The sequence below is a fragment of the Emydura macquarii genome, unplaced genomic scaffold (genome assembly GCF_026122565.2).
Source record: "Emydura macquarii macquarii isolate MOO-44397 ecotype Brisbane River unplaced genomic scaffold, CSIRO-AGI_Emac_v2 contig_2063, whole genome shotgun sequence".
NCBI lineage: Eukaryota > Metazoa > Chordata > Testudines > Chelidae > Emydura > Emydura macquarii.
This window is the reverse complement of record NW_027132200.1, coordinates 1,698,656-1,725,024: the sequence shown is the minus strand read 5'-3', so window position 1 is coordinate 1,725,024 and position 26,369 is coordinate 1,698,656. Positions and strand designations below refer to the sequence as shown.

The window sequence follows — 26,369 nt, the reverse complement described above, 5'->3', positions numbered from 1 at the left end:
TGGTGTTGCTCTGATGAAGATGAATTGGGCAGATCTGCAACCATAAGGACAAAAAATATTGGGTTTTTTTTTAATGAAATATCAGATTTGAAGCAAAAGAATGCAGCCAGAGGGTTAATTCTGCTGCAAGCTACCCAGCCAAGAATACATGGGGTGCTTCTCTAAACGATGTAGCTCAGAACACATTGTGTCAAACTGTTCTCCCATCTAAGACTATTTAATTCAGTAGAATTACAAGTAGGTAGGTAGATTATTAGATTAGATAAAAGAATGCATTTCTTCTCTCAATCTTGAGGTAATGAAGAATGCAGTGGAGTTAAAAGAAGGTTTAATATGATTCATATATTTTTCCCCATAGAAGATAAATCCTTTAATAGCCCTCATTTTAAGTAGGTGTCAATAGATGCAAATGGATAATGATTATTCAGTAGTACTTCTCCTATTTTAGTTTATCGCCACCCATTCTTTCAAAACTAATTAAAGTACTTTGAGGTGGGCCTGGGCAGATGCAAAAACTTTTCTACCAGTCTGTCAAAATTTGTTTCCAGTAATTTTTGGATCTTGCCAATACATTTGATACCCTCTTTTTTTCTTTACACCCATTAACTGAAAGCTCTTGTCTTTTGCATTACTCTCCGTTACCTCATGGTTGCCAGAAGAATTTTCTTTTTCAATACACACAAAACTAACGTTCTCTTCTTAGAGTATAACTCTTTCTAATTGTTTGAAAGTTCATCTCCAAACATGGTCAAATCCTGTATCAGCCTATACCCATAGTTACTCCTATGAAGTCACTGAAGTTATTTTAATTTATATTTGTGTAACTGAGAGCAGAAATTGGCCCAAAGCCTTCATTTCTTAAATATTATGGATCAAAAGTTTCAATTTTAACCTTCTAATCTTTTCTCCATTACTTTAATAGCTCATTTATGTTAATAACACCATCCTCTAAAATATGTCTGTGGGATTGTCACAGCTTTCAATTCCCTTGGTAACTAGCTTAGTGTAAGAGAGAATGGTGAACTGCAAAGAGCAGCTTCTACTCTGACTACAAATGATGCATAATCTGTTTCTTCTGCCAGAGCTTCCATGGCAAAGCTGTTTTCAGCGTGGCACCATACTCAATACCAATATATATGTCATTAGTAAAATTAAAAGTGTTGTATATTCCTAACTCAGCAGAATAAGGAAACATCTGCAAAGTACAAGCAGAACACTAGTCACTTCTGACTGACACTGCTGCAATCTTGTCCTCCCATAAAAATTATTTCTGCTTAAAAGATTCCTGAGGTGGTGTTGATTTCAAAGTAATGGAAATGAGGCCTATATATGATTGTGTAGAGTAATTTTACTCTAGAAGCTTATACTTTAATTTTCCTTCGGCCAAATATAGCCCTGATGTAAGTGGCTGTAACATTTTTGTTGTTTGTCCAATTTCCAGTTTCTTGCATATGAAATCATTTCGGAAATTGTTCTAAATTATTTCACACTCTTGGATATGCAACTTTGAACTATGGCGCATGAACTTCGTCTGAGATTTTTTACTTCTGAATCCGATTAATAGCACAATTAGGAATTTAGGCACATAGTTATTCTCCAGGTGTATATCACATAGGAACCATCTTTTACTGGGTCAAAAACTAACAAAGAGAAGGCTGGTCACAAAGAAAGTTGTATGGAGGTTGTGGGGAAGGAGGTTGGGCTAATAACTGAAATTGACAGATAAGCAGCAGAGAAAAGTTGGAAAGTGATTGGGAAATGGAAAGGGAAGGATGACTATAAGCACAGGAGTAGGGCAAACAGAAGGGAAGCTTCTGTACCTTTCTCAAAAGATGGGGTGGGAAAAAAACAGTTTGCCTAGCCTGACTCCACAACTGATGAAGATAAATTGTTGAAAAGAGGAAAGTAGCTTAATTCTTAATAAGCTAGTAATGGGGTGGGAAAGACAAAGGGAGTACCTCCTTTCTCCCTGTAGTCAGGATGAAGGGAGAGAAAGTGGATGAGGGACTCCATCTTCCGAGGTTTCCAAACTTCCAGTCCCATACTCTTACTAAAATATAATGCTTACACTCTATATGTCACCAATAATTAAGAAATATATAATCAAGAAATATGTAGTTTGTACGCACACCAATACTTCTGTTAGTCAATCATGGAAGAAATGTGTAGTGGAAATGTAATAAATTAAATATTCTTCCACCCATTTTAGATTTTACACTTCACTAACATCTTTAAAACAAACAAAAAGAACAAGTACATTTTGCAATTGTATCACTTGCAATGAAGTGATTAAGTAATTAGATAACCTATTTCAAAGATAAATTGTCATATTTCACAAACTACAGCATGTACCATAGGATACACATTTGAATGCCTATAAATGGTGTTATTTTTGTGATTTGGATTAAGAGAAAATTGTAAGGTGCTGTATTTTCCTTGTTAGAATTCTGTAAAAATGGGAGTAAGAGATGCTGCTGTGACCTTCTTTAGACGATAGAAAAAGAGTCAGGAGAGAAGGACAAAACACTGAAACATTTACATAAATATCCATCAAAGCATTACAAATTATCAGTGTCCTGAGAGAATTATGATATAATTCTATTGGATCTGTATGCATGGAAACACATTTATACAACTAAAGGCTTTATTACTGAATGTTCCTCTCCAAAACTCACAGTGAGATAAACATAAAATTCCTCTAGATGTATGTCATGGTTTACACTGGTGGCGGCGGTCAATGGGAGATACGCAAACTACGTAATGTAGCTTGCATATCTCTTGTCAACATACTTACGTTGATGTACTGCAGCATCTTCATGGTGCTGCATTGACATGGGAGATGCCCTTCTGTTGACGCAACCTTACTCCTTCCAGGGAGGTGGACTAATGGCATTGACCGGAAAGCCCATCTCCCATCAGTTCAGCGAGTCTACACGACCCTCTCAATTGATCCCGCTCCATCGATCCCTGCAGAGCCAGCAATGTAGACATACCCTCATTAACTTTGGAAGGATTGTTTCATTTAAAGAGCCAAAAGTGACATTACCATGGATTATCAGTACAGCTATGTACTGAGACATGTAAATTGTTTTTAGAATTGTTTTACCGTATCAAATCAATTGAAAAAAAAGATTTTAAAAGAAGTTGGAAATAACTAGCCAATGAGTATAATACCGTATTGTAATTCAGCATGTGTGCACAAAACCCATGTGGCTTGTGTACAGTATCTCAAATAAGAATCAGTCACAATTAATCCAATTGTTTCTTTGCTTATAAAATACTTCTTTATGATGTGATAAAGTATTTCTTTTTATTAAGCTGAGTTTACTGTTTTATTTCTGAAGTTCACTATTACTGGATAATAATTTATGAAATTCAGTATTATAATAAATTTTGCTGTTCTTAATATTAATTAATAACATACAGAAAAGTCCTATAATAAAATGTGCTTTTTGTTGATACAGTTCAAACTGTTTACAATAGAAATGAAAAATAAATATAGTAATATGTTAAAGGTGATAATACAATATTGTGTTTCTATTATATTACAAAGTTTTGTATTGTTTTAGCTAAACTGAACAGTAATATGAAATGATTGAATTGTGCAGCTATGATAACTTTATAACTTCTTTCTCAGATTAGTGTACAAGGAATAACTAATATGTGGTGTTAGATGCTACCTTGGAAGAGTTTGAATATGGTGAGGCTTTCATGCCTTATCTTTGCTAGTATTTGGCAGTAAAAATTAAAATAAAATTCAGTTCCTTTCCTTTCGGGATCTTCTTGTCCCTTATTCTCAGAGATAGTGAAAGTAAATGGTCGCTATAAGACTCAATCCCTATCTTTTTACCATGTTAATCTACTTTTGGGGAAAGGGTAATTTAATTTGTTAATTTAAAAATACAAAAATATTGAAAACCAAATTAGGATGTGTTCTACTCCTATATCACCAGATTATGCAAAAACCACATGAAATTAGCTAATGTCCATAAGGTGAGTGTCTGCTGATCTGTTTTATCAGAGCAGAAAGTAAGACACATTCCCTCCATGAAGTCTTACAAGAACCCAGTGAGGAATCATTTAATAACCACTATAAGCAAAAATATCCTGTATGTTTTGTTTTATTTTCTTTTATTATTTTCCAGTTGTATTTGGGCAATTTGCCTATTTCCAGACTGCTCTAAATGATGTGGCAGAATTATTTGATGGTGAACACCCTCAGGCTAGACTTCTCAGCTCACTTTCTGGATCTCACTCAGGTAAAGAGAAAGCAAAAATAAAAATATAAACCATGTATGTAATTTAATATAAAAAGCATTGTCTTCATCACTTTATGGGCCTGCTATTAAATGTTAAGTAATTGTGAAGAGGATTAGATGTTGGAACAAACTGCCAAGGGAAATGATGGATTCTCCATCTCTTGATGTCTTCAAATTAAGACAGGATGTCTTTTTACCTTATGCAAACACAGGTTATTGGGCTCAGTGCAGGTGTAACTGTATGAAATTCTACAGCATGCATTATACAGGAGGTCAGACTAGATGATCTATCCTATGGTTCCTTCTGGTCTTAAACTATGAATCTCTGCATTGCACGCACACATTTTGAATGCATAATTTATGCACATATATAACTTGTGTGTACAAAATCAATTATTTCTTCATGTACATTTCCAGTTAATAGCTGACTAGGTATGTAGGAAAGTATCTGGAGTGAAATCCTGGTCCCATTGAAACTGATGGTAAATCTTTCGTTGAGTTCAGTCGGAACAGGATTTTGTCCCTGATTTGCATGCCCGTATTATATTTTTGTACACCTAAAATGAAACATGCATAAATATATATTTGCAATTGCATGTACCTAATATTGAAAATCTGGCCTCACAGAGGCATATACATTGAACTTTACAAATATGAGTTTGGAATTTTTACAACACACCATTTTCCATTCTTTTCAGTCTTGAAAATGTGGCTTACTTTACTTTTTTATTGTTTACTGCTTATAAGAACAAATTATCATGTATCTGATTTACAATTTAGAGAGAATGTAATGTTTGAAAAATGAAAATTATCTTTTCGTTTTGGTTAATCCATTCCATTTAGGTTGTAAAGGGAAAAGCTCTAGAATTTATTTTAGCATTATTTGCAGCAGTTCAACAACAAAATATCATGTTTGAATTTTTAATCTTCAAGATAAAAGAAAGAATATTTTGCTGTATCACACATATAATCACAAAGTGAAGACCAATAGCTATAATTCCCCACAAGCCTTTTGAAAATGATTGAAGAGCAAAAGACTTGCAGTTCTTCCTTATTGTTCTGTGACATCTTCAGAACAGATTTAATGTGTCATGTTCATATCTATGTACATTGGTGTATATCAGAAGGCTCTCCTTTGAAGTAATTAGAGTTACAACAGTGTGTAATTGATATGAGTGAGAGAAGCATGAGATCTATTGAGCCAGCTTATTTAAACCAGTGTAAACCAACACATTTTCATTCATTTCAGTAAAGTTTCTCTAGAATTATGCTGGTAAGCAGTAAGCACACCTTTGTCATAATCAAGAGTGGTAAACTGTGCATGTAGAAAATTCAGAAATAGAAATTAAATACACAAATATTAATTGATATTTTATCATGACTAAATATTGCTAGTATAAAATAGGAAGTTGGAAATCTGAATCTGAATATGCGTTTAGCAAATGAGAAAATCAGAGTAAATATTTTAACCTTCTTCATGACTTCTTAAGTTAGTCTTCCAGGTTTGCAAAGCTTGCCTTGGGAGGAGATACAGAACATGCTGAGTGATAAGCTAACAGTATTTTAAACTGAATTGCTTTTAAAAGATATATTTAATAGTATAATGTTACTAATGTGGTAGGTTAAATATTTCACAAAGGCAGAGAAAGATTCACTGCAAAAAGAGTCAAGGACCTATTTTCTCTCATTTTAGATTTTATTTTGTTTTTAAATTATGTATACCATATTTATAGAGAGAGACTCTGGGGCTCTTTTGAAAGCCTTTTAATTGTTTAATGCATTTTGGGATGCAAGCTAAAGCTGTCAGTCACAGATAAACTCTGGCAAAAACTCTTCAAAGGACACTGGCCCAAAATGGCAACAGATTCTCCAGGTGAGCAATTTATTACAGCTCTTATCCCAGCAGCTGCAGTAAATATAGAAAGTTTATATACAATATTAACAATATAGTTTTACATCATAAAATGTTTCTGTTTGGTGATTATTTCTGCATACTTTCCATGTCAAGTTTAACCATATTAAATATAATTAGCAGTGTTTTTTATACTAAAAAATGGAAGGAAAAAAGAAGAAAATGGTACTATTGTCTATCAATTTTTTAACAGGGCATTTTATTGAAATCTAAAGTACTCTCATTTTCAAGTCTTCATTTCAATTTTTCCATTCCCTCTTTCTCTTCCTTTTTTCCCGTTTCTTCATTTGTAGGCGAGACATTGCCTTTGGCTTCATCCAATCAGATACTGTTGCGGTTCAGTGCAAAGAGTGGGGCATCTGCCAGAGGTTTCCATTTTGTCTACCAAGGTAAATCTATTGGTTTTTACTTCAGTCCCTTTATAAAATGTTAACAGACTCAATGGTGCCAATCTCATGTACATGACTGGATTGAAGTGTTTATTAGATCACAAGATGTTTATAACATTATTTTAGCTAGAATAATTTAGATATACAGTGTGGCACAGACTATTCATGAACATATTGGGACAGATTCTGAGATAGTTTAAATTAGTTTAAACTCCATTGACTTCACCAATTTATATCAATTGAGGGTCTGGCCTATTGTGGCACTGCTGTACCTTTTAGCGTTGAATGAATTTATAATTAAAAACTGATCAGCAGCTGGTTATTTTTAACAAGGCAGAGAGGTTTTCTGTGTTTGTGTGTATATGGTGTGTTTGCTGATACTATCATTTTTACATGTAAATAGTAAACATAATAATCCAGAAATTGGATGCAACCACAATTAACTTCATATTTTTGATATTTTTGACAAGTAGACGTGAGTATTATTTTTGTGTTTATTTAGTAGTTGTAAAGAGCCATTGCACTAGACAAGTGAGAATCAGAACTTTGGCTATGTCTCATCCATCACTCTTTATCCTATTACATTTAAAATACAACCCTTTTACCCTTAATTAAATGAAACTTCTATTAAAGTTAGTGGAAATTTTACCTTACTAAGAACACCAGGATCAAGTCCTTTGTACTTGTTATCTGACTGCAATGACTGTTAGAAGTTCATTTTTGAGTAAAGATCATCAAGGATGTCCCATATCTGGAACAGAACTCTGTGTTTCCAGGGGCTTGTCAACACTTAAAATGCTACAGCTGCTGTAGCACTTCAGTGTAGATACTACTTATAAAGCAAAACCTGCATATTATCTTAAAGCACAGGATACAGACATTACAAGTAAGATTAATGCATGCAGCAACTTATAAGCACTTCATAGAGTCTAAACACTAAATACATTCTTATAAATTCAACACTTGTCTAGAACAATATTAACATATAGGTGAACTGGTCCGATGTCCAGTTATAAATTTGTCACTGCTCTGCTGACACCTACAGACTTAGCAAGAGCTGGCAGGCACCCAGTTTACCAGCATCACAGTTATCATAAATTTTGTGAGATTTGATATTCTACTTAAATACCCATGTCCTAGAGATTACAGAAATAGAAGGCAAAGAAAAATAACCCTCTATCCATCCATCTATCCAGTGAGTTTTAAGCCACTCTCATGATTTCTTTGTAACCTAATTTATTATATTTGATTGTTTGGAATTGGCAATATTGATGCTTTAGCTGCTGTTACTTCAGGAAGGAGCTACAGGGGTTAGGCCTTTCACATTAGACCTGGTCTACACTAGAAAATTACGTTGGCAATACTATGTTGTTCAGAGGTGTGAGAAATCGAAATCTGTGAGTGACATTGTTAAGCCAATCTATGTACTAGGTCAACAGAAAAATTCTTCCATTGACATAGCCACTGCCACTTAGGGAGGTGGATTTCCTGAACTGGTGGGAGAATCTCACTTATCAGCATAGGTAGAGTCTACACTGAAGTGCTACAGTGGCGCAGATGTGCCACTACAGTGTTTTAAGTGAACAGAAGCCCCTAATCAGTAGCTCTTCTCTCTGGTCCCAGCCAGGAAATGTGGCATGCAGTACCCTTAGATGGCTTCAACATGGCTTCTACACAGTGGGAAGCCAGTAAGTGTCTGGCAGTCCTTGCATTCTGTTGCATCTAATGTTGAGAAGAGCCATAATGAGACTGATAAAAAGTACTTTAAAATAGTAATTTAATATACAGTTACTCTTCACCTATAATGACTCGGGTCCCAATTGTAATTTTGGTCACAAGCAAAATAAACATTATGATCACAGTTTAATTCTTATTGAACGTTTTGATCATTTTTCTACATCACAACACTGTCATGGCTTGGTATACAGCAATTTGCCGCAAGGGACCAATTCATTTCAGAAGCATTTCAGAAGCTGAAGGTAGTAGAGATGGTAAAAATCAGATGTGTACTGCCAGAATTATTCCTTTTACATGGAGAAAGACATCATTTCAATTTTCCTGCACAATAGTCTGGCTGTAACTAGTGCTGTCAGTCTCTCACATGTATAAATTAAAAGGAATTACTGAAATGTAAATTTATCATGCACAGATTAAAGGGGAGAAAAATTCTTCATATGTTTAAAGAAGGAGAGAATTGCTCTTTGATTTTCTGTTGAATTCTTTATATCATCTATTCCATGTGAATTATAGCTTTCAATCTTTTTCATGTGTGTGCTTTCCCAAACTATCTCAGGGTCTATTCATTTGTAGTCTGTGACAAGGAACTTTAGTTGTCTTTCAAAGAATTTTAAATGAACACAAAGCTTTCATTTTATGAAGCATGTGTATATATTTTACTGCAGAAGAATATATCTCTAGGAATACCCAATGCTGTGCTTCCTTCAGTCTATTATACTGGACTGTAGAATTAGTAGTAGTTTTAGTAATTGGAGGGGACTGATTTTGAAGAATAGGAAATGCTGCCCTCAGCATCACAAAATGAATCAAGCAATCCTACTTTACTTACCTCAGGAGAATCCTGATACGATTTTTTGTGTACATTTTGAAAGATAGATACATTAGGATCTCAAGTTAATACAAATTTTGCTAGTTCAATGTGTTTGACACATTTAATTACATTTAATAAATATGCTACCTCAGTTTTGGATTTTTTCTCTCTTCTGAAATATGTGAACACATTTCCAGCATTGCCTGCTTGCCAGCATTATAAATACACTGGAGAATAGCCTCTACACTCTGAATGAACACACTAATCTGGCCTGGAAAGTCAATCATTTTATTTATCACCCTCTATTCCAGGTTGACCTTATTCCCTGTTCACTTTTCCACTGGGCTGATTTCAATTTTGTTTCACAGCAGTGTGAAACATTTACTAAAAGATGGAGAATAATTACTATAGAAAATAGAATTTCTCTGTAATACGGTCTGAGAAGTCTAGCTTGCTAACATTATAGGCAAAAGTTAGAAGGAGGGCTGGAGGAAGAAAAGGTTATAACTTACAATATTTCACATTCTGGTCCAAACAAGCAATAGATGAGGTTTGTGGCTTTGGATTCAGGTTTAATGGTTTCTGCAATGCCATTTTCTCAAAACCTTATTTTTCTATGTATCTCATCTATCTCTTCTCCAAGATAGCCACATTTCCCAATATTTCACACAAGTCATAATGATTATGTATGATACTGTCTGAATGAGTACCGATCCTAGTCTTAGCTTTCTAGAATATTAGGGTTAAGCCTGCTGAAATCTGCATTTGAGAATAGTCACATGTAAAAAGGATTGGGAATGATTTATTCAGATTTTTTTCAAATGCTCCTTGCTTTGACATCAGGTTACAGATTTCAACAGAAAACATTTTATGTGGCTCAGTCTGTGACAGCATATATTCTTCTTCCTCTGACATGCAGAATGATGACCCATACAGGATTTTAATACCCTCTTGTGCTTGTTTCTCCACTTATGAAATCCAAGTAAATACTTTAATTAATTGATGAGTTAAAATTATATTTTAAAAGGATAAGGTAAGAAATTTAGCACGCAGTGTAATGCCTTTTTTTTTTTTTTTTTTTTGGTTCTTTTTTTATCTCAGTAATTAAATAATGCAGACTCTTCAAATATTCCATATAGGTAAAATTCACTGAAATCTTGTACAATGGCTGTTTTGAATATTTTTGTTAGGATTAATGTTTTTTTCCTGGTATTCTTCATGGTAAGGTTTCCTTTAGTGACAACATGAAGTGGGGGAGCGGGGAGAGAAAAAATCAAATGAGTCTTTAAAAATGCAAATTAATCTAATCAGGACCACAAATACTAAAAACATGATCATGTGGTTATTGCATGTTGCTACTATAAGGCAGAGTTAAGGCAATTTTGGTACTCTGACTCCACATCTCCACATCTTCACATGTTTGTTTTATGTTAAGTTTAACCTTTTTTCTATAATAACTGAGGGCTAGATTCTGACTTTGAGTAGAAACCTGTATAAGGGAGTAAGAGGAGGTAAGACTCTCCCTAGCCCTACAAAGGCTACCTGGACCTCAGATCCAGGTATGTAAGAGTGGGTTCTTGGCTCTATAAGCCTTCTACTCACTGGCTGCGGTAGGTCAGCCTGGATGTGGGTGTGAGGTGAGATAGAGGTGTATAGTGATTTGCTGCTGCTATATGCCAGCAGTAAAATTTTAACCTTGGAATTGGAAATAGGAGAAAATGAGTGAGTAATAGTGGCTCTTAGATGTCACTGGGTCATGACACCTCCTGGGAAGGTGCCTAGTGTGGTGCAGCTGACATACCTTGGTTGGGGCTCTCCCAAAATCAAAATCTAGCCCTCAACATAGATTATTTTTACTATTTTAAAATTTATTTTTTTGCCACCCCATATGTATGTTAGTATGAGGTTCCAGTGAAAAATGGGTGCCCGGGGGTTTTCACACTGTAATTTCATGAGACCTAGTTTGGTACCTGGATCCACTGTCTTACTTTCGGAACTAATAGTTCTGGCAGATCTGCTGAAGAAACAGTAATGATAAAACAAAGTCCCTGATTATGAGTGCCACATATCATAAACTCGTATTCATCAGCAAAAAGGCTGATTTAAGTAGAATTGTTTATTATAACACAAGACATAACTATGGTGGCACAATGATACTTCTGTCATGTATTTTCCCTATATACAAAGGAGAATAGTCTCAAAAGTACTACCCTTGTGAGAAACGGTTCCCTGCTAACCAATACAATGCCAAACCCCCGGATAAGACAGTAGCTATAAACGGACACATGTTTGTGCAGCAATAATGGTGAAATACCAAGCAAAATAATGGCATTTATATAGAAATGAACATTTATAACATTTCCTCCTACACTTGAAATTTTTGTACTTAAATTTTCAAAATGTTCTTACATTATAAATCAGTTTTATTGTTGGCTGAGCATAATTGCTTATTAGAAATAATTTGTCTCAACCATAGCGGTTTCAAGGGGCTTGAAACTGACATTAGTTACTCTCTGTATGATCCCATATATCAACATAAAAAAATAACTTTTGGTACGATGTTAAATTGAAGTATCTTCAGACTATCTATAGTCTTTATCCTGTTGGAACTCAGGATTCCATATTAAAAAACAAAACAAAAACAGAAGCAGAAAAGTTAAGTAACAGTAGCCCAACATTTTTTTTTTAAATGGTGAGGGGCCAGGGGAATCTGAAGTCTGTGCTACAAGCAAGCTGTAACTAACAATATATAATTACTGCTGGGTTCCTCCAGTAAATAACTATAATGCTTTGCTCAACTACTTACGCTTAAAGGGCTTTAAGGTACCAGAAGGGCAACAAATATTATGTAAAGTTAAATTCCATATTATAAATGCCAGTATCTATTTTTTAGTAACCTGTTTATTTCTCAGATGATGACTGGCACTTTGAGTAACAGCACCTCTTTCTGTTCATACAGCTGTTCCACGCACCAGTGATACACAATGCAGCTCTGTTCCAGAACCCAGATACGGCAGGAGAATTGGGTCTGAATTTTCAGCAGGCTCTGTTGTTCGATTTGAATGTAGCCCTGGTTATCTACTGCAAGGCTCAAAAGCTATCCAATGTCACTCTGTGCCTAATGCTTTAGCTCAGTGGAATGACACAGTACCAAGCTGTATTGGTAAGCAATTACATTTAGGTAATTTGTTGAGGGACACATGTCTACCAATCAAAATTCAAGAACTGTTTCAGAAAATAGTGTTTAACACATATATTCACTCTCCATTGATTAATACTGGTCATAGGCAATTTAAAATGACAATTTGTCATATCAAATGTATTTGAGTACCAGCTGGTTGGTAGTCAGTTATAGTGTTTCATATAATAACCTATTAGATTAACAAGTGTGATACATGTTTTCCTGAATATTTATTATCTGTTGTGGCTACCTCTAAAGTGGGAAATATAGGATACAACTTCATTTTCTGAAAATCACTATAACGCCAATTTATCATGCCATTTTTGTCTTCTTTTGCAGACATTTGTTGATTGATATATATATATATAGAGAGAGAGAGAGAGAGAGAGAGAGAGAGAAAGAGAGAGTTGTGTGTATATACACACACATACACACACAGAGATATCTATATGTATATATAGGAGTAGCATTCTAATGTGCAGTGGATAACAATATCATAGTTAGTTGCAGTTAATTTGCCTCAATTTGTAGAAGAGTCTTTACTGAAATAATGTTTAGTACTTTGGATTTATTTATACATTTAATAGGTGCTCTTCTCACCGGACTTAATCTCATTAGTATTGACTGGAGCTATGAGCCTTCATGGAGAGGAGAATAGACCACTATATATTTAAATTAAAATGATCTTTAATGGTCTAAGCAGAGTTGGTTTCACTGACCTATTATTCTGTGTAGTCTTTTCTTGAAATCGAAGGAAATACTGAGCTATTGATAAATATATTATTTAATGTACTACACTGTGATTTTCCAGGTAAGACAAATGTTAGAGCTGCTTTAGACTTAAGTGTCCTGATTACATTTTATTTAACTGAAAGCTCCATTTCAAAGTGCAGACTAAAACTTAAAATTGCTGCTCTTCTAATAAAAAAGAGAGTGATAATCATTAGATCAATTTGTACATTTAATGTTACTTTTCTGTCCAGTTAAATGTTTTTGATTTTGGCATGATCTGTGAAAATATTGTCTTTCAGTACCATGCAATGGGAATTTCACTGAACGGAGGGGCACTATCTTGTCTCCTGGTTATCCGGAACCCTATGGTAACAGCTTGAATTGTGTGTGGAAAATCATAGTGACTGAAGGATCAGGTATTCAGGCAAGTCCATATTCTGCCAAACATGGAATACTAAATATCCTCCCCTCCTTCCCCGCACAGCCAAATCAGGAAAGAGTAATCAGTGCTTTTTTGTTTTTGTTTTCCCCTCTCATTGTTTATCAGTCTAATCTCTTTTTTCTTTTTCTTTTTCCTGTTTTATTTTGCTCACTTTGTTGTGTATGAAAAATGGATTTAATCTCAGTAGTCACTAGCAGCATTCTCGTTTAACTGAGTAGAAGAGCAAAGATAAATCCCAATCCTGCAATCAGATCCTTCTCCCAATTAGAGCTTCATCGATGTCAATGTGGCCCTGCACAGGAGCAGAGGTCTACACCAGATGATCTGATTGTAGGATTCGGGCCATAACTGGAGCCTGATTTTTCCACTTCCTTGAAGCTTGTGTATTCATTTGTATCTATGGAATGTGTCTGGACATTTTTTCATGCCCGTCTGGTGGTGTTTTGTACCCATTTTGCACAAGTATAGATGACTATACAAAATAAAAGTCAGTGAAGAATAAAACTCAGTTTCATTTAGCTGCATTTTTATTTACATTTTTTCCAGGGATTTTTTGCTTTATTTTGCTTGTGTCTGGTTTTGGGTTTTTTATGTTTTGTTTTGTTTTCTTATCTTTTATTTTATAATTTGTTTTGTTTTATTTTAACATTCATTTAAATAGAATCATTTGGTTTAAAAACAAGCAAAAACTCAGAGGCATTGTTTTACAGATCCAGGTCATAAGTTTTGCCACAGAACATAACTGGGACTCTCTTGAAATCTATGATGGTGGCGATATGACAGCACCGCGACTGGGGAGTTTTTCAGGTAAGCATAAAATCTCACTGAATGTGAACTTTTTATGGTGACCAGACTACTTATATAAAAAGCTTCCATGTTTTCTTTAAACTATTTTCCAGTCTCAGGTGAGAAATTTTGAAATGGTATAATTTTGTCAATGTAGTTACACCTATGGAAAGTTTCATAATGTCTAACTGCCATTTGTGCCTTTGAAAATCTTCCCCATTATTGCTAACCCCTAATGTAGATATAGGCTCCCGTGATGTGACGTGGGGCTTATGCTGCTGCTTTGGAAACTTATGCTTAAACTTGCCTTTGTTAGCCTCACTCTTTTAAGGAGGGGATTAAGTCATTCAGTATTCATGTCAACTCACTAGACCTCTAGAGAACAAAACAAATTGGTAAACTGGAGATGTAACAAACCATGTCATTTGTTGTTTCATGAACATATTAGACATCTCTGGCTTCACTCCCCTTTCATAAAGTAATTTTTTTATTGAAGGAATGTGTTGCCATACCACAGCACCAGCATGAGCAAACACATTACATAGAATGGACTGATGAATTATATCCCAGGCTCATCTGTTCTGCAACAATTCAGGGGCATAGCCATAGCACTCCAGGGCACGCTAGAGCTTCTATGGCAGCTTCATATACATTTTAAAATTAAGGTTTACATTGTGTTAAATAAGAAAATGAATAATACAATTAATACAATAGTAGCCTCTATATTATTAAATGTGATATTAATATAATGTATTTGCTGCTGCTCCTGAATGTTTAATTTTCAGTGTACTGCAAAATGTTATACTGAAAGCTCATAAGCATATTGTAGAAGTCAGAAAGGGAGCTCATTATTTTAGCAGCTAGGAGTGAAAGAGTTAACAATATTGAAACATCAGTTGTCATTGTTACATTGAAAGTTAAACCTCATTGACATGAATAAAGTCATTCACGCTTCACACAGCTATCGTTTCCAAATTGTGCTCAAACTAAGTGTATGTCTACACTTTGAGCAGGGAATGTAATTCCCAGTTTGAGCAGACATACACGCACTATCGCTGATCGGACTAGCACACTAAAAATAGAATGTAACTGTGGTGGCACAGGCAGCAGGAAGAGTAACTGCCCTGAGTACTTACCCAGCCAACATGCTACATGCACTCAGGGCAGCTAGCCCATCCTGCCCCTTGGCTGCCACGGAAACACTTCTATTTTTAGAATGCTATCCTGAGGAAAGCAAGTGCAATTTATGTCTGTTCAGATGGAAATTACACCTTCCAGCTCCAATATAGACATACTCTTGCTCAGGCAACACTGCATTGATTTGTTCATGTTTGGAAAGTTTTGTTCTAACCATGCAGGCTAGAAACTTATCTTTATGAAAAAATGTTAATTTAGTTTATGGATCTCAGTTCTGCCTGAAAATGCAGTACTACTGTGAAAAGTGACATTGTAGAAGTCTATGTGTATTGTCTCTCAATAACTGATATGTTAAATGTTCTTACTTTACAAGGCTTATCTACATAACAAAGTTTTACAAATTATACCAGTATAATTATACAAGTATAGTTATACCGCAGTGTAGACATTCTTATTCCAGTCGAAAGGTGGACACCTGGAGAACTCCACAAAACTCCCCTGTTAGCTCTTCCTGTTCACATGCTCCAGAAAGGAGGCTGGGGAAGGAAGAGAAAGAAAGGGATGTGGTGCTAAAGGGGAGAATATTGTTCCTTTGAATCATACTTAATATGACCATAGGATATTGACCAAATAATGATACAAGCTAAAACATTTATTTACTCTTTCAAGGCCATATTCTACTTTGATCTTTATGCAAACTTCCCACTGACATCAGTGGAAGATTTTCTAGGTACTGAGGACTGTATGAACTGTTAAGTTTACACCTGGGCCACCAGACCATAATCAAAACTGGAATAAAAAATTTGGAATCTCCAAAGAATGAGCTTGACAAACCTGGGCTACTTTTACTTGAATAATACATTTTCAGTTTAGTATATTCAAAAATATCTCATGTATCCTAGGTACATGATTCTACTCCATTATTAGACAGCAGGACCCAGCATCACTAACATCTCTTTTCTCGTGAACTGGGATCAAGAGTTTCTCCATGCATTATCTCTAAGTCTATTGAACCAGGATGTCATTTGAAAAATCTGACAAGGCTTGACCCAAGATGCTGTTGATTGGCCTGGCTTATGTTTAGTTGTTTTTAGGTCTACGAATTTCTGGTACTAATGTCATGTTTTATAGACTTATGGACTCTAAGGTCAGAAGGGGCCAATATGATCATCTAGTCTGACTTCCTGCACAACGCAGGCCACAGAACCTCAGCCATCCACTGCTGTAATAGACCCCTGACCTATGACTGAGATATTAAAGTCCTCAGATCATGGTTTAAAGACTTTAACGTACAGAGAATCCACCAGCAAGTGAACCATGCCCCATGCTACAGAGGAAGGAGAAAAACCCACAGAGCCTTTGCCAATCTGCCCTGGGGGAAAATTCCTTCCCGACCCCAGATATGGCGATCAGTTAAACCCTGAATGGAAAATCATGCTCTCTGAGTGGAGGGAGTTTGATTGCTTAATGACTACAGCGGGACAAATAATATTCTCTGATTATGTTATTTAGTGAATATTGCTGTTTGAATGAATTTGACTATTATTATTACTATTATTTATTTGCAATATTTAACAAGCTCAGTAGTTAAATAAATTTGCTGAATAAATTATTTAACAATTTTTTTCTGATACTGACTAGCTTGAATTGTGGGGGCTTACATCACACTAAAAAGCACAAGAAAGCATAGTGTGGTGAAGATTTTATGCAGAAGGATCAATGTACCTAATGGACAGAGTGGAATTATGTGCACTAAAAAGCCCTTGTTCAGATTATGTGCTTTACACAGACCTGTGTACCAGGTTGTGCAGAGCTGTTCCACACCAGGCGAGCAATGGGAGAGATTTGTTTGAGAAGCACAATCTAGCATTTAGTTTGATTCCTGGGAATTTGATTTCCATGCTCCCAATTGTACTTATAATTTTCTATCTTCCTTAATACCTGAAGAATTGTTTTGCCTTTCAAATTGATGGGTTTTGTTGGAGTAAGAGAAGCTGGCAAATTTGCATTGAATAAAAGCAGCAATACAGCATACCTGTAAACTAATCTGTAGCCTCTGTTTTCATCTACTTTTCTCAGTCCTCTCCATGTCAGAGAGTTTTCACAGTGAGGCATTCACTGTCTCTATGGCAACTTGAAGTAGACGTGGTCTTTGCTCCACCTCTTAGAATTCAAAAGGATTCTCCAGAATTCTCTGTCTCCAATAAGCATGTGTGGCAGAGTCTAACTTTCTCTTCATAGCAGATCTCACAGGATTTGTAAAAGATTTTAAATGAAATGTGTCTCAGTTTTTTCGTTGGCTTTCCTTCCCAAAATTGCTAGACTCAAATTTCTGAGGAAGGTTGGAGGGACAGGTCCTCTCTTCTCCTCCCCGCTGAGAAATAGCAGAGACCTTAGGAACCCAACAAGCATGTGAATGAGGCCCATGCAGAGCAGCCTGCAAAGAAGCTAGCTCCTAGCTGGCATGTAGGCAAGGTCCATGTTAAGGCAGTTGAGCAACCCACATGGAGCTTCCTTCACTGAGGGAAGCCACAAGCAGTGGCACGGAATTGGAGGTAAGAGTTTTCAAAGACCCTGCTTCTCCCCTAGACATGGGACCATATTCCCTCAGCTTGCAGAGCAAGCAGGAAAAAAGATTCCTGAATGATGAGGGATGGCAAGATCCCCCATCCCCATAGCAACCCAGAGGAAGATATGTCTGCTCCCAGCCAGTATGTAGTTCCATGCTGCGATGGTTGACAAGGCCAAAAATATCATCCCTTCCCACAATCTGTTTTATCTGCAAGGCATCATGATGAGCCAGGAACTTTACATATGCCCATAGCTGGGATACAACATACAGTATCAATGCTAGTGAAAATTCAGATTCAGTTTCTCCAATGCAAAGCTATTTACTGGAAAGCAGACATCACAGACACACAGCAAAAGGTTATACAAAGCCACTTCTTAATAAGTCTCAATTCCCCAAGCATAAACCTATGCTGGCCCCACATTGTATCCTGATTAGCAAACAAAGAAGGTATAGCTATCAGTTCTAGGCAGAGGCTACATTTCTTCTTCTTCTTCTCCCTCCAGGTATGTGGTCTGTTTTCTGAGTCCCTTGAAGCAGGGTGTTGACTACCCCGAGGTCCTCTGATCTATGTTCCCTTTTTCTAAAGGAGTAACATGTCCCCAAAATATGTAAAATATACTTCGCTAGCATATCATCTAGCATATTATAATTAATTCATAATTTGGGAGGGGGCTACAGTGATTGGCTGACATTCACTTATTAACTATTTTTCCAAGTACCTGATGTCACGCTGTTCTACAGGGTCAGTTGACCCAGGTCAGTTAGTCCCAGATTCACCATTACCCACCTCCACATGTACACGCTAGGTGAACTGGTCTTTGGCTGACCATGACCGTTGGTCTCCCAAATCTGCACAGCTACACACAGAGGGCCTGGACAAACATTCATGGCTCATATCAAGACCAAATGCAAGTCTGGCTTTCTCAGTGTTTTTCCACTGTCTAGTGTTAAGAGGTTCTGCTCCCAGAATCCTCTAGCACTCAGATTTACCAAACTTGTCCATTGCAATACTATATAGTAACTCAACCCCATCCCAACAGCTCAGATGGCATGAAAGGTATTGTCTCTTCCAATCTCTCTAATACCAATGTCTCCAGTAGTTCTGCCTCACTTTTTATTCTGCGTGGTTGATTCCCAATCAGCTTGGACATAGCTGCAGGAAGCATGGGTTGAACTGATTCAGATTCCCTATTCTGGGAACTTTTCCCATCCAGTCTCTAGGTGTCCCACTGAAAGTCATGAAATGGCTCCTCTTTTTCCTTAGAGAGAATTGCAGGATACGTGCCTATCAACTGTCCTTTCAATCCCCCTACATATGTCCTCTCCTCTTCACACAGCCCTACTCTATTTCTGTTAGTGTTTTGGCCAAGAGATGTTTGTCATCCAAAATAGACACTACATGAAGAAGAGACAATGAAAAGCAAAAGGCTGTGATTACCTTATGTTAGAAAGGGTCTAAAATACTCAGGTATGTCTCTCTCACCCCTCAGCCAAGGAGAGTTAAAGTGGTAAAGAAGATTGTGAAGGAACAGGACACAATGATTATGATCACCTCATGACTTTCAGATAGTGGTTCTTTGTAATTGATTTAGATGTAACCAGAACCAAACTCTTGACACACTTTGCATGATCTCAGTGAAACCTCAGTTACATCAAATATATTAGTTCTATGAACTAACCAGTCCTGCATCCCCAAGCCCACCACAACCTTTATCATATAATAGGAAGTGATGGTATTGTACTTCCGGTTGAATGCAAATATTCTAAGGATGTAGGTATGCATGCGTCACATATGAACAGATTCTACAGAAGAATATAGGTATATGTACCATAGGGATTTAAAGCCTCATATGGAGCTCTTCTCATTAACATGCATTCCATGGAAAAAGCAGCTGGTTTTGTGGGTGGTGAGATCACACGCATCTTATGAGGAGGTCTGTAATACTACTATAGGGCCTTCCATCTACACTTCCTCAAACAGTATAGAATGGGCATCCTCAGCCCTGCTGGTCCAGCATTTGGTAGAAGGTGTTACAGCACAAGATGCCCCAGTAACCTATAAGTTCGTTTTCTATCCTACATGAATAAATTGAATAATTTTGTCCACTCTAGAGGTGACTTCCTGCTTTCTGAAAAGACTGTCTAACACAGGGAAGAACCGAGAGACGGAAAATTCTGTCTTATCTGTGAATTTTCATTCTAGGACCCTCCATGTCAGACAGCCTGGCCCTTCCTCAGTGATTGCATTAGGTCTTGGGCATTTCTATGGCCATTAGTAATTTGTTTAGTATTTTAAAGGGAACAGGTTGTTCCTACAGAAAATATCTACATTTTATGTCCAGGCTCTGCTACATACGGTTTGAGATGAATAGCATTTTTCAGCTTTGGAAGCTATCCTTCTGGAAAGTTCTGTCTGAGCAAAGATTAGGTCTGCCCCCCAGTTGTCATGGAGACAAGGGACACCATACTATAAGGACTGTCTGACATAGAGGATCCTACAATAAAAATTCACAGGTAACACAAAAATATCCTTTTTTGAGTTATAAAGAAAGAAAATAATCATTTTGCACAGTTACCATTGATGTTCACAGTCCATTGGGATACTATCTCTAAGAGATAGAAGTGTCCTGCAGCATTATTGTGTGAAGTGGGAGTTAAAGGGAACACAGACAGAGGAAATTAGTGTCTCAGACTAACGGGATGACTGACTCCATCCCCCAGACTGGCTGTTTCCATTCTGAACTCTATGTACACACTACAGCTTATGTCACTTAGTTTATGTCACTTATGACATAAACTATACCGACATAAGCGCCGGTGTGGATAGTGTTATATTGGTGGGAAGCTTCTCCTGCTAACATACTGCCACTTGCAGGGCTGCTGTAGTTAAGCTGATGGAAGAGCTCTCTCCCATCAGATTAGTGCTGCTACATTAGAGAGTTTACAGTGGCACAGCTGCACCGCTGTAAACTCTCTAGTGTAGCTGTAGTAATAGTTCTTATACACAGACAAGAAAGAACTGATGATATTGGAGCTTCATTTCAGTGCCAAATCCTTTACTTTATTTATGTGGATAATGCTGTCGAAGTCAAAGGGACTATGCGTGTGAGTTAATTTAACAGGATTTAGTTCTGACTGCACTTGCATAACTCCCTATTGTCCTATCATGTCATCAGACTTTACTTGGAGCTTTGTAAAAATCCAGGGTATGATATGACAGAATGTTTGAGAACTCTATATACATAGTGAGGAGAGAATAGACCAGTGTTTATGTTTATGTAAAAGAGTAGGAACTTCTTTTTAAAAGTTACCATATTGTAATATAGTACTTACCAGAGATTAAGGTATCTTGTTTGTTTGCAGGTACTACTGTTCCTGCATTGTTGAACAGCACCTCCAATCAACTTTACCTGCACTTTTACTCTGATATTAGTGTGGCAGCAGCTGGTTTTCACCTGGAGTACAAAAGTAAGAATATCTGTTGTTTGAATAATTCTTTTTTTTTTTTTTTTATGAAATTACCAAACTTGATCTAGCATGCTGAAGACATAAGGTTATGCCTATGGAATTATATCTTGAAACAATCAAGTTTACAAGAAGTAGAAATCCAGCCTTCACAAAACAATTTTTCATAAAGTAGAAATACACAACAAATCTACAAGAAGACTTTCAACAATAATCTTTTGATTCATGTAGTCTTTAAGTATAGATTTATGGTCTTTCAGGTTGATCGTTCTGGAAACTCGGATCACATTTTATAATTTTTTTTAAAGGACTGCATTTATACTTAGCAAGAATATGGAAAACCAGATAGATAACCGTAAATGCTTTTTGCCCATTCAGATGTGCATATTTTTCTTCCCTGCCTGCATCTTCAAAATCCTGTTAATTCATTGGTGCAAAATAGCTGCAGTTGCGATAAATATTGTAGTGAACCTATGGCCACACACAAACACTATTATAGTTCTCATAGCACAGTTACCACTTATGATAGCTGTGTCCCATTTTATATTGCTTCTGGGCATCTTTGTTATGCACTTTTAAACAAGTTTGATATTTCATAAAATTCCAATGGACAACCACACACTTCCTTTGTTTAGTTCATATATGTGTGACTTTTTTGTATCTTTTCCCTCTTAAAATAATACCTATAAAAGAATGGTAACTTCAGTGCATATGTTTATGTATCATTTGTTTTAATTGGAGCTAAGCATTACAAAAAAGACTCTATTTTAAAAAATGAATGTGGGGATGAGGCAATAGTCTGATAAATGTGTTAACAAAGGTCAAATTTGCAAATCATCTTTGGTTTTTGGTTATGCTGGTATTCCATTGTCCTGCAAAAGAAAAATAAGAATGTTCTGTGAGATTAAGTCTTATAGTACAGGCATTTATGCACTAAAAGGCCTGAATGTTGGTATTCATATTCTTTAATAAGCAGTCACAAATTAGCAAATACATCAATAAGCTTAATAAGTAATCTTTAGAATTGAGATAAACAATTATCTAGAACATAAATTTGTGCACAAAATTTTAAAAGCCAAATTGCCAGCTGATGATAAATATAATGAACCAGACATAAACCACAGAGCAGCCTCACACTCTGGTTAAATTTCTCTACTTATTACTACTATTTGTTTGCAAGTTTGTAGCAATTTATTTGAAAATAACTGTTCTAATGATGGTGCAAAATGAGATCATGGATGCCATTTATGGTAGGATGTGTTTTGAAAATCTGCTACTTTCATACATTTTGCAAATATCTCTAGATCTTAGGATATGTGTTTTATTTTATGCCAGAAGTTAATATAATTGCTAATATACATAGCTCAATTATAGCTGATGAATGCTCTTATCTATTATGCTCAAGGTTATTCTAAGCCTTCTGGCTTACTTTTAACACTGTCAACTAATAAAAAAGGAAGGTATATTAAAATATTTTTACTTTTATTTTCTTTATATATGTAGATATTTTTCATTCACAGTTATTGCCATCTGGTCCAGTATCATTACAAAAATGTAAAATGATAAAAGGGGCTTCCATTACACAGTGGAATAGACAGTAAGATAACAAGCTTTTTTACAAGGTATTATATTGATTGTTGGAGAAATAAAAAACACTAATCACTATTAATCAGTCTTTTTCTGTCTCTGCATAACCCAAAGATGGTGTCAGCATTGAATATGTCATTTCTAACTATGTTTTTATTGTTGTTTCCAGAGGGGACTTTATTAAGCAAACCATCTAAAATTAATTTGCAAGTTATTGTGTAGCAAAGAAGGAATTGTATTTTTGTGATTGCATTAATGCATGGTGCTGTCTGTCTTAGGGTTTTATTTTGAGATCATCCTCATTGTGGATAAAGGAGGACTTTGTCCTATTACTGATTTTTTTCTAGTGGAGGTAGTGCAACAGAATTTGTTCCTTTTATGTCAGTTAATTGACCTGCACCCTTTCTTCCCCCACTCCTCAATGAAGGGGTAAATTAGCTACCATTGTATCTTATATTCTAGCCATGTCTTCTTCATGATGCTTTGTTTTTGGCAGCATGGCTGGGTTTTTGTCTTCCAATTCCTTTTTAAGTCTCTCCACTGGCACCCTATATAACTTTGCCCTTCTATACACATTTAATCTTGTCTCATTAAATCACACCCCTCCTCCTTCCTCCACCAGTCATGCCAGTCTTGTTGACTCTATTTTACCTTTCTCACAATAATGGAATACACTTCTTATCCTGATCTTCTAAGCCACCAATGTCTCCTCATTGAAATCTCTTATAAAAATAATCCCTTCTTTGATGATGGCCATAAGTGAGTCATATAACTTCTTTATCTAAATATTAATATATGTATGTATATGAGATATATTAGTTAAAGTGAGTCATATAACTTCTTTATCTAAATATTAATATATGTATGTATATTAGATATATTAGTCCAAAAATGTGGATGTTCTTAAACTGAGTAATCACATTACTGAATTGCTTAATCATTGTTATTTCTGCTCTTTATCCACATCTCCTAGGGATATACCCAGTAGAAACTTTTCTATAGTGTTTTCAAATCATCATATAGATTTTAAGAGAAAATTATACCACTGATACAAACACTATAGGATGATCCAAAAATGTTTTGGAAATGTATACTATCTTTTGTTAAAATCTGTAGGATTTAGAATAATGGTCAATACTATGCCCCCATTCCAACAAAGCACATATCATGTGCATAGCTTTAAGCACCTGAGTAATTCCAGTGACATTAATGAGATCATTCATGTGTTTAATTGCTTTGCTCGATCAAGGCCAAAAATCTTTAGGGTTTTTCTATATTGGCCTCCCTACTATTTGTCACCTTCAATTATATTAAATTTAGATTACAAGATTTTTAACACAGGGACTGCATTTCCTCTGTGAAGTGCTTAGCAAACTTTTAGATATTATAAATGTTGTTTTGAAATGTGTATTTATTATATTTTTGTAACGCCTGCTAAAGTAACTATACTGTCATGTTACTTTGATTGACCTGTGAGAGGTTGATCAGCTATTGTGAAAGCTGTGTTATGTTCTTAGTATCTATTATTTACTTAGATTGGCTCTTGTTTGCATATATTATGCTAACAATTTTGTTCCTGCTAAAGAGAAGGTTATTATATTTATGTCCATATATCTGTATCCTTGAAGACTCTGCTGGCCTTTAAGAGGTCAACTGTGAAGCATTTGGGTAGATTTATTATTAATATTATTATTTATTTGTACTTAGTTACTTAAAATGTAAAAGAAAATCAATTCTGCAATATTTAAAATATAAAAGTGGAAGAATAAGTTAGCATTTTCAGACATTCCTATGGACACTTATAAACAAACACTAGCTTCACTTTTAAAGATATCTGTTAATGTTATTTCCCCCTGTCACCGTGCCTCAGTGGGTCATAGCTGAGAATACCAGGTTCAGAACAAACTGCTGAGAAATGGGGCATATCCACCTCAAACTGGTAGTTTTTGATCTCAAAAGATCAGCCACACAGCCAGGTCAATGTGTAACTATCTTACCCAATAATCATGCTTTTACCAATCCTTTAGTATCTAATAAGGAGAGAGTTAAAATGGTCAAGGATAATAAAGACATACACTCATTGCAAAGTTCTTGTATCAGGTTTGAAACAGTGATGGAATAAACTGCTGTCTTTTAAAGTCTCTGGTAACTTCCAAAAGGTTGGAAGGTCCTCAGTCTCTTAATTGGAATGTTTCTTTTAGTGTAAGTTCATAGTCCAGAGATCAGAGCAGGAAAGAGGCAAAATGGAGATGTTTCCAGGGCCTTTTATACTTTCTCCCATGTGGAGGGAATGCTCTCAGGCTTACTTTGTAGAAAATTACAGACACAAGATGGAGTCCATGGTCATATGAGCAAGTCACATAACCTTGCATGCTTTGATGAGTCATAGGAGCAGCCATTTCCCACATTCTGGCTAAAATGTCCACAGGCAGGCCCATTGAGTGGGGACAGGCTTCTTTTATGGTCTATTGTGCAAGCCAAGTGTCCTTTAATGGGTCATCAACTTGAATAGTACATTTACAATGTGCTGGCTAGACAGGATGCAAACTACCTTGTGGGTGTTACTCAAGGAGAAAAAACATTTGAAATAAAGGTATATAGTCAATATTCATAACTTCAGACATAAAAATGATGCATGCATGTAAACAGGATAATCGTTCTTAACAAATCATAATTTTTCAATTGACACCTTACATGACATACTTTGTACAAGATTTGTTGCATTTATCTAACAATGTCAATATGAATGATATAAACAATCATACAGTATCAACCCCCCCCCCCAATAAAACCTTTGATAGTTTTAAATATGTTGGATTTGTGCCAGTTTGTATATGGTGCCAGAACTTGATAGAATGCAACAGCTGAGGAGCATCCATTATGGTCTGTTGCGCCAATAATCCATGGATTAAATAATATCTAAATTTTCGTTAAATCAAAGTGTGAGAGCCATTTAGGCCAAAAAGTTTTCCCAGTGCATTTAAATTCTAGATCTTTAAATAGTTATCTGCGGCTTCAATAATGTATACTTTAAGAAGCCCTAAATCAGAGGTTCAGAATGTTCTCAGAAACAGTTAAAGTTAAATTAACACAAACATGGGAGGTGAGAGATCCAGAAATGCAAATATAACTTTATTAACTTTTAACCGAAGAACCCATGTAGCTCCCTGAACAAAACCTCACTGATATTGAGCCAGTTGGGTTCCCATACTGGCAACAAGTAATGCAACCAATTACCTAAGGAGAGGCAACCTCCCCCTGCATAAACCTAATAATAGGATTAGTCCCAAACTGCTCAAATCCCCCTTCAACCTATTCCTCATATGAGGTCTAAGAGTCCACATTTCGGATACCCCATC

General features: G+C 35.9%; 1 protein-coding gene across 1 annotated transcript in view; it reads left to right on the top strand.

Moving 5' to 3' along the window:
• The window catches only part of CSMD1 (CUB and Sushi multiple domains 1), a 1,845,645-nt gene that overhangs the window by 1,538,738 nt on the left and 280,538 nt on the right, over positions 1–26,369 (top strand). Inside the window, exons 32-37 of the mRNA XM_067558441.1 lie at positions 4,146–4,259; positions 6,465–6,560; positions 12,068–12,271; positions 13,321–13,445; positions 14,174–14,270; positions 21,322–21,426. Coding sequence (XP_067414542.1) covers positions 4,146–4,259; positions 6,465–6,560; positions 12,068–12,271; positions 13,321–13,445; positions 14,174–14,270; positions 21,322–21,426 — 741 coding nt within the window. The remainder of the gene's footprint in view (positions 1–4,145; positions 4,260–6,464; positions 6,561–12,067; positions 12,272–13,320; positions 13,446–14,173; positions 14,271–21,321; positions 21,427–26,369) is intronic.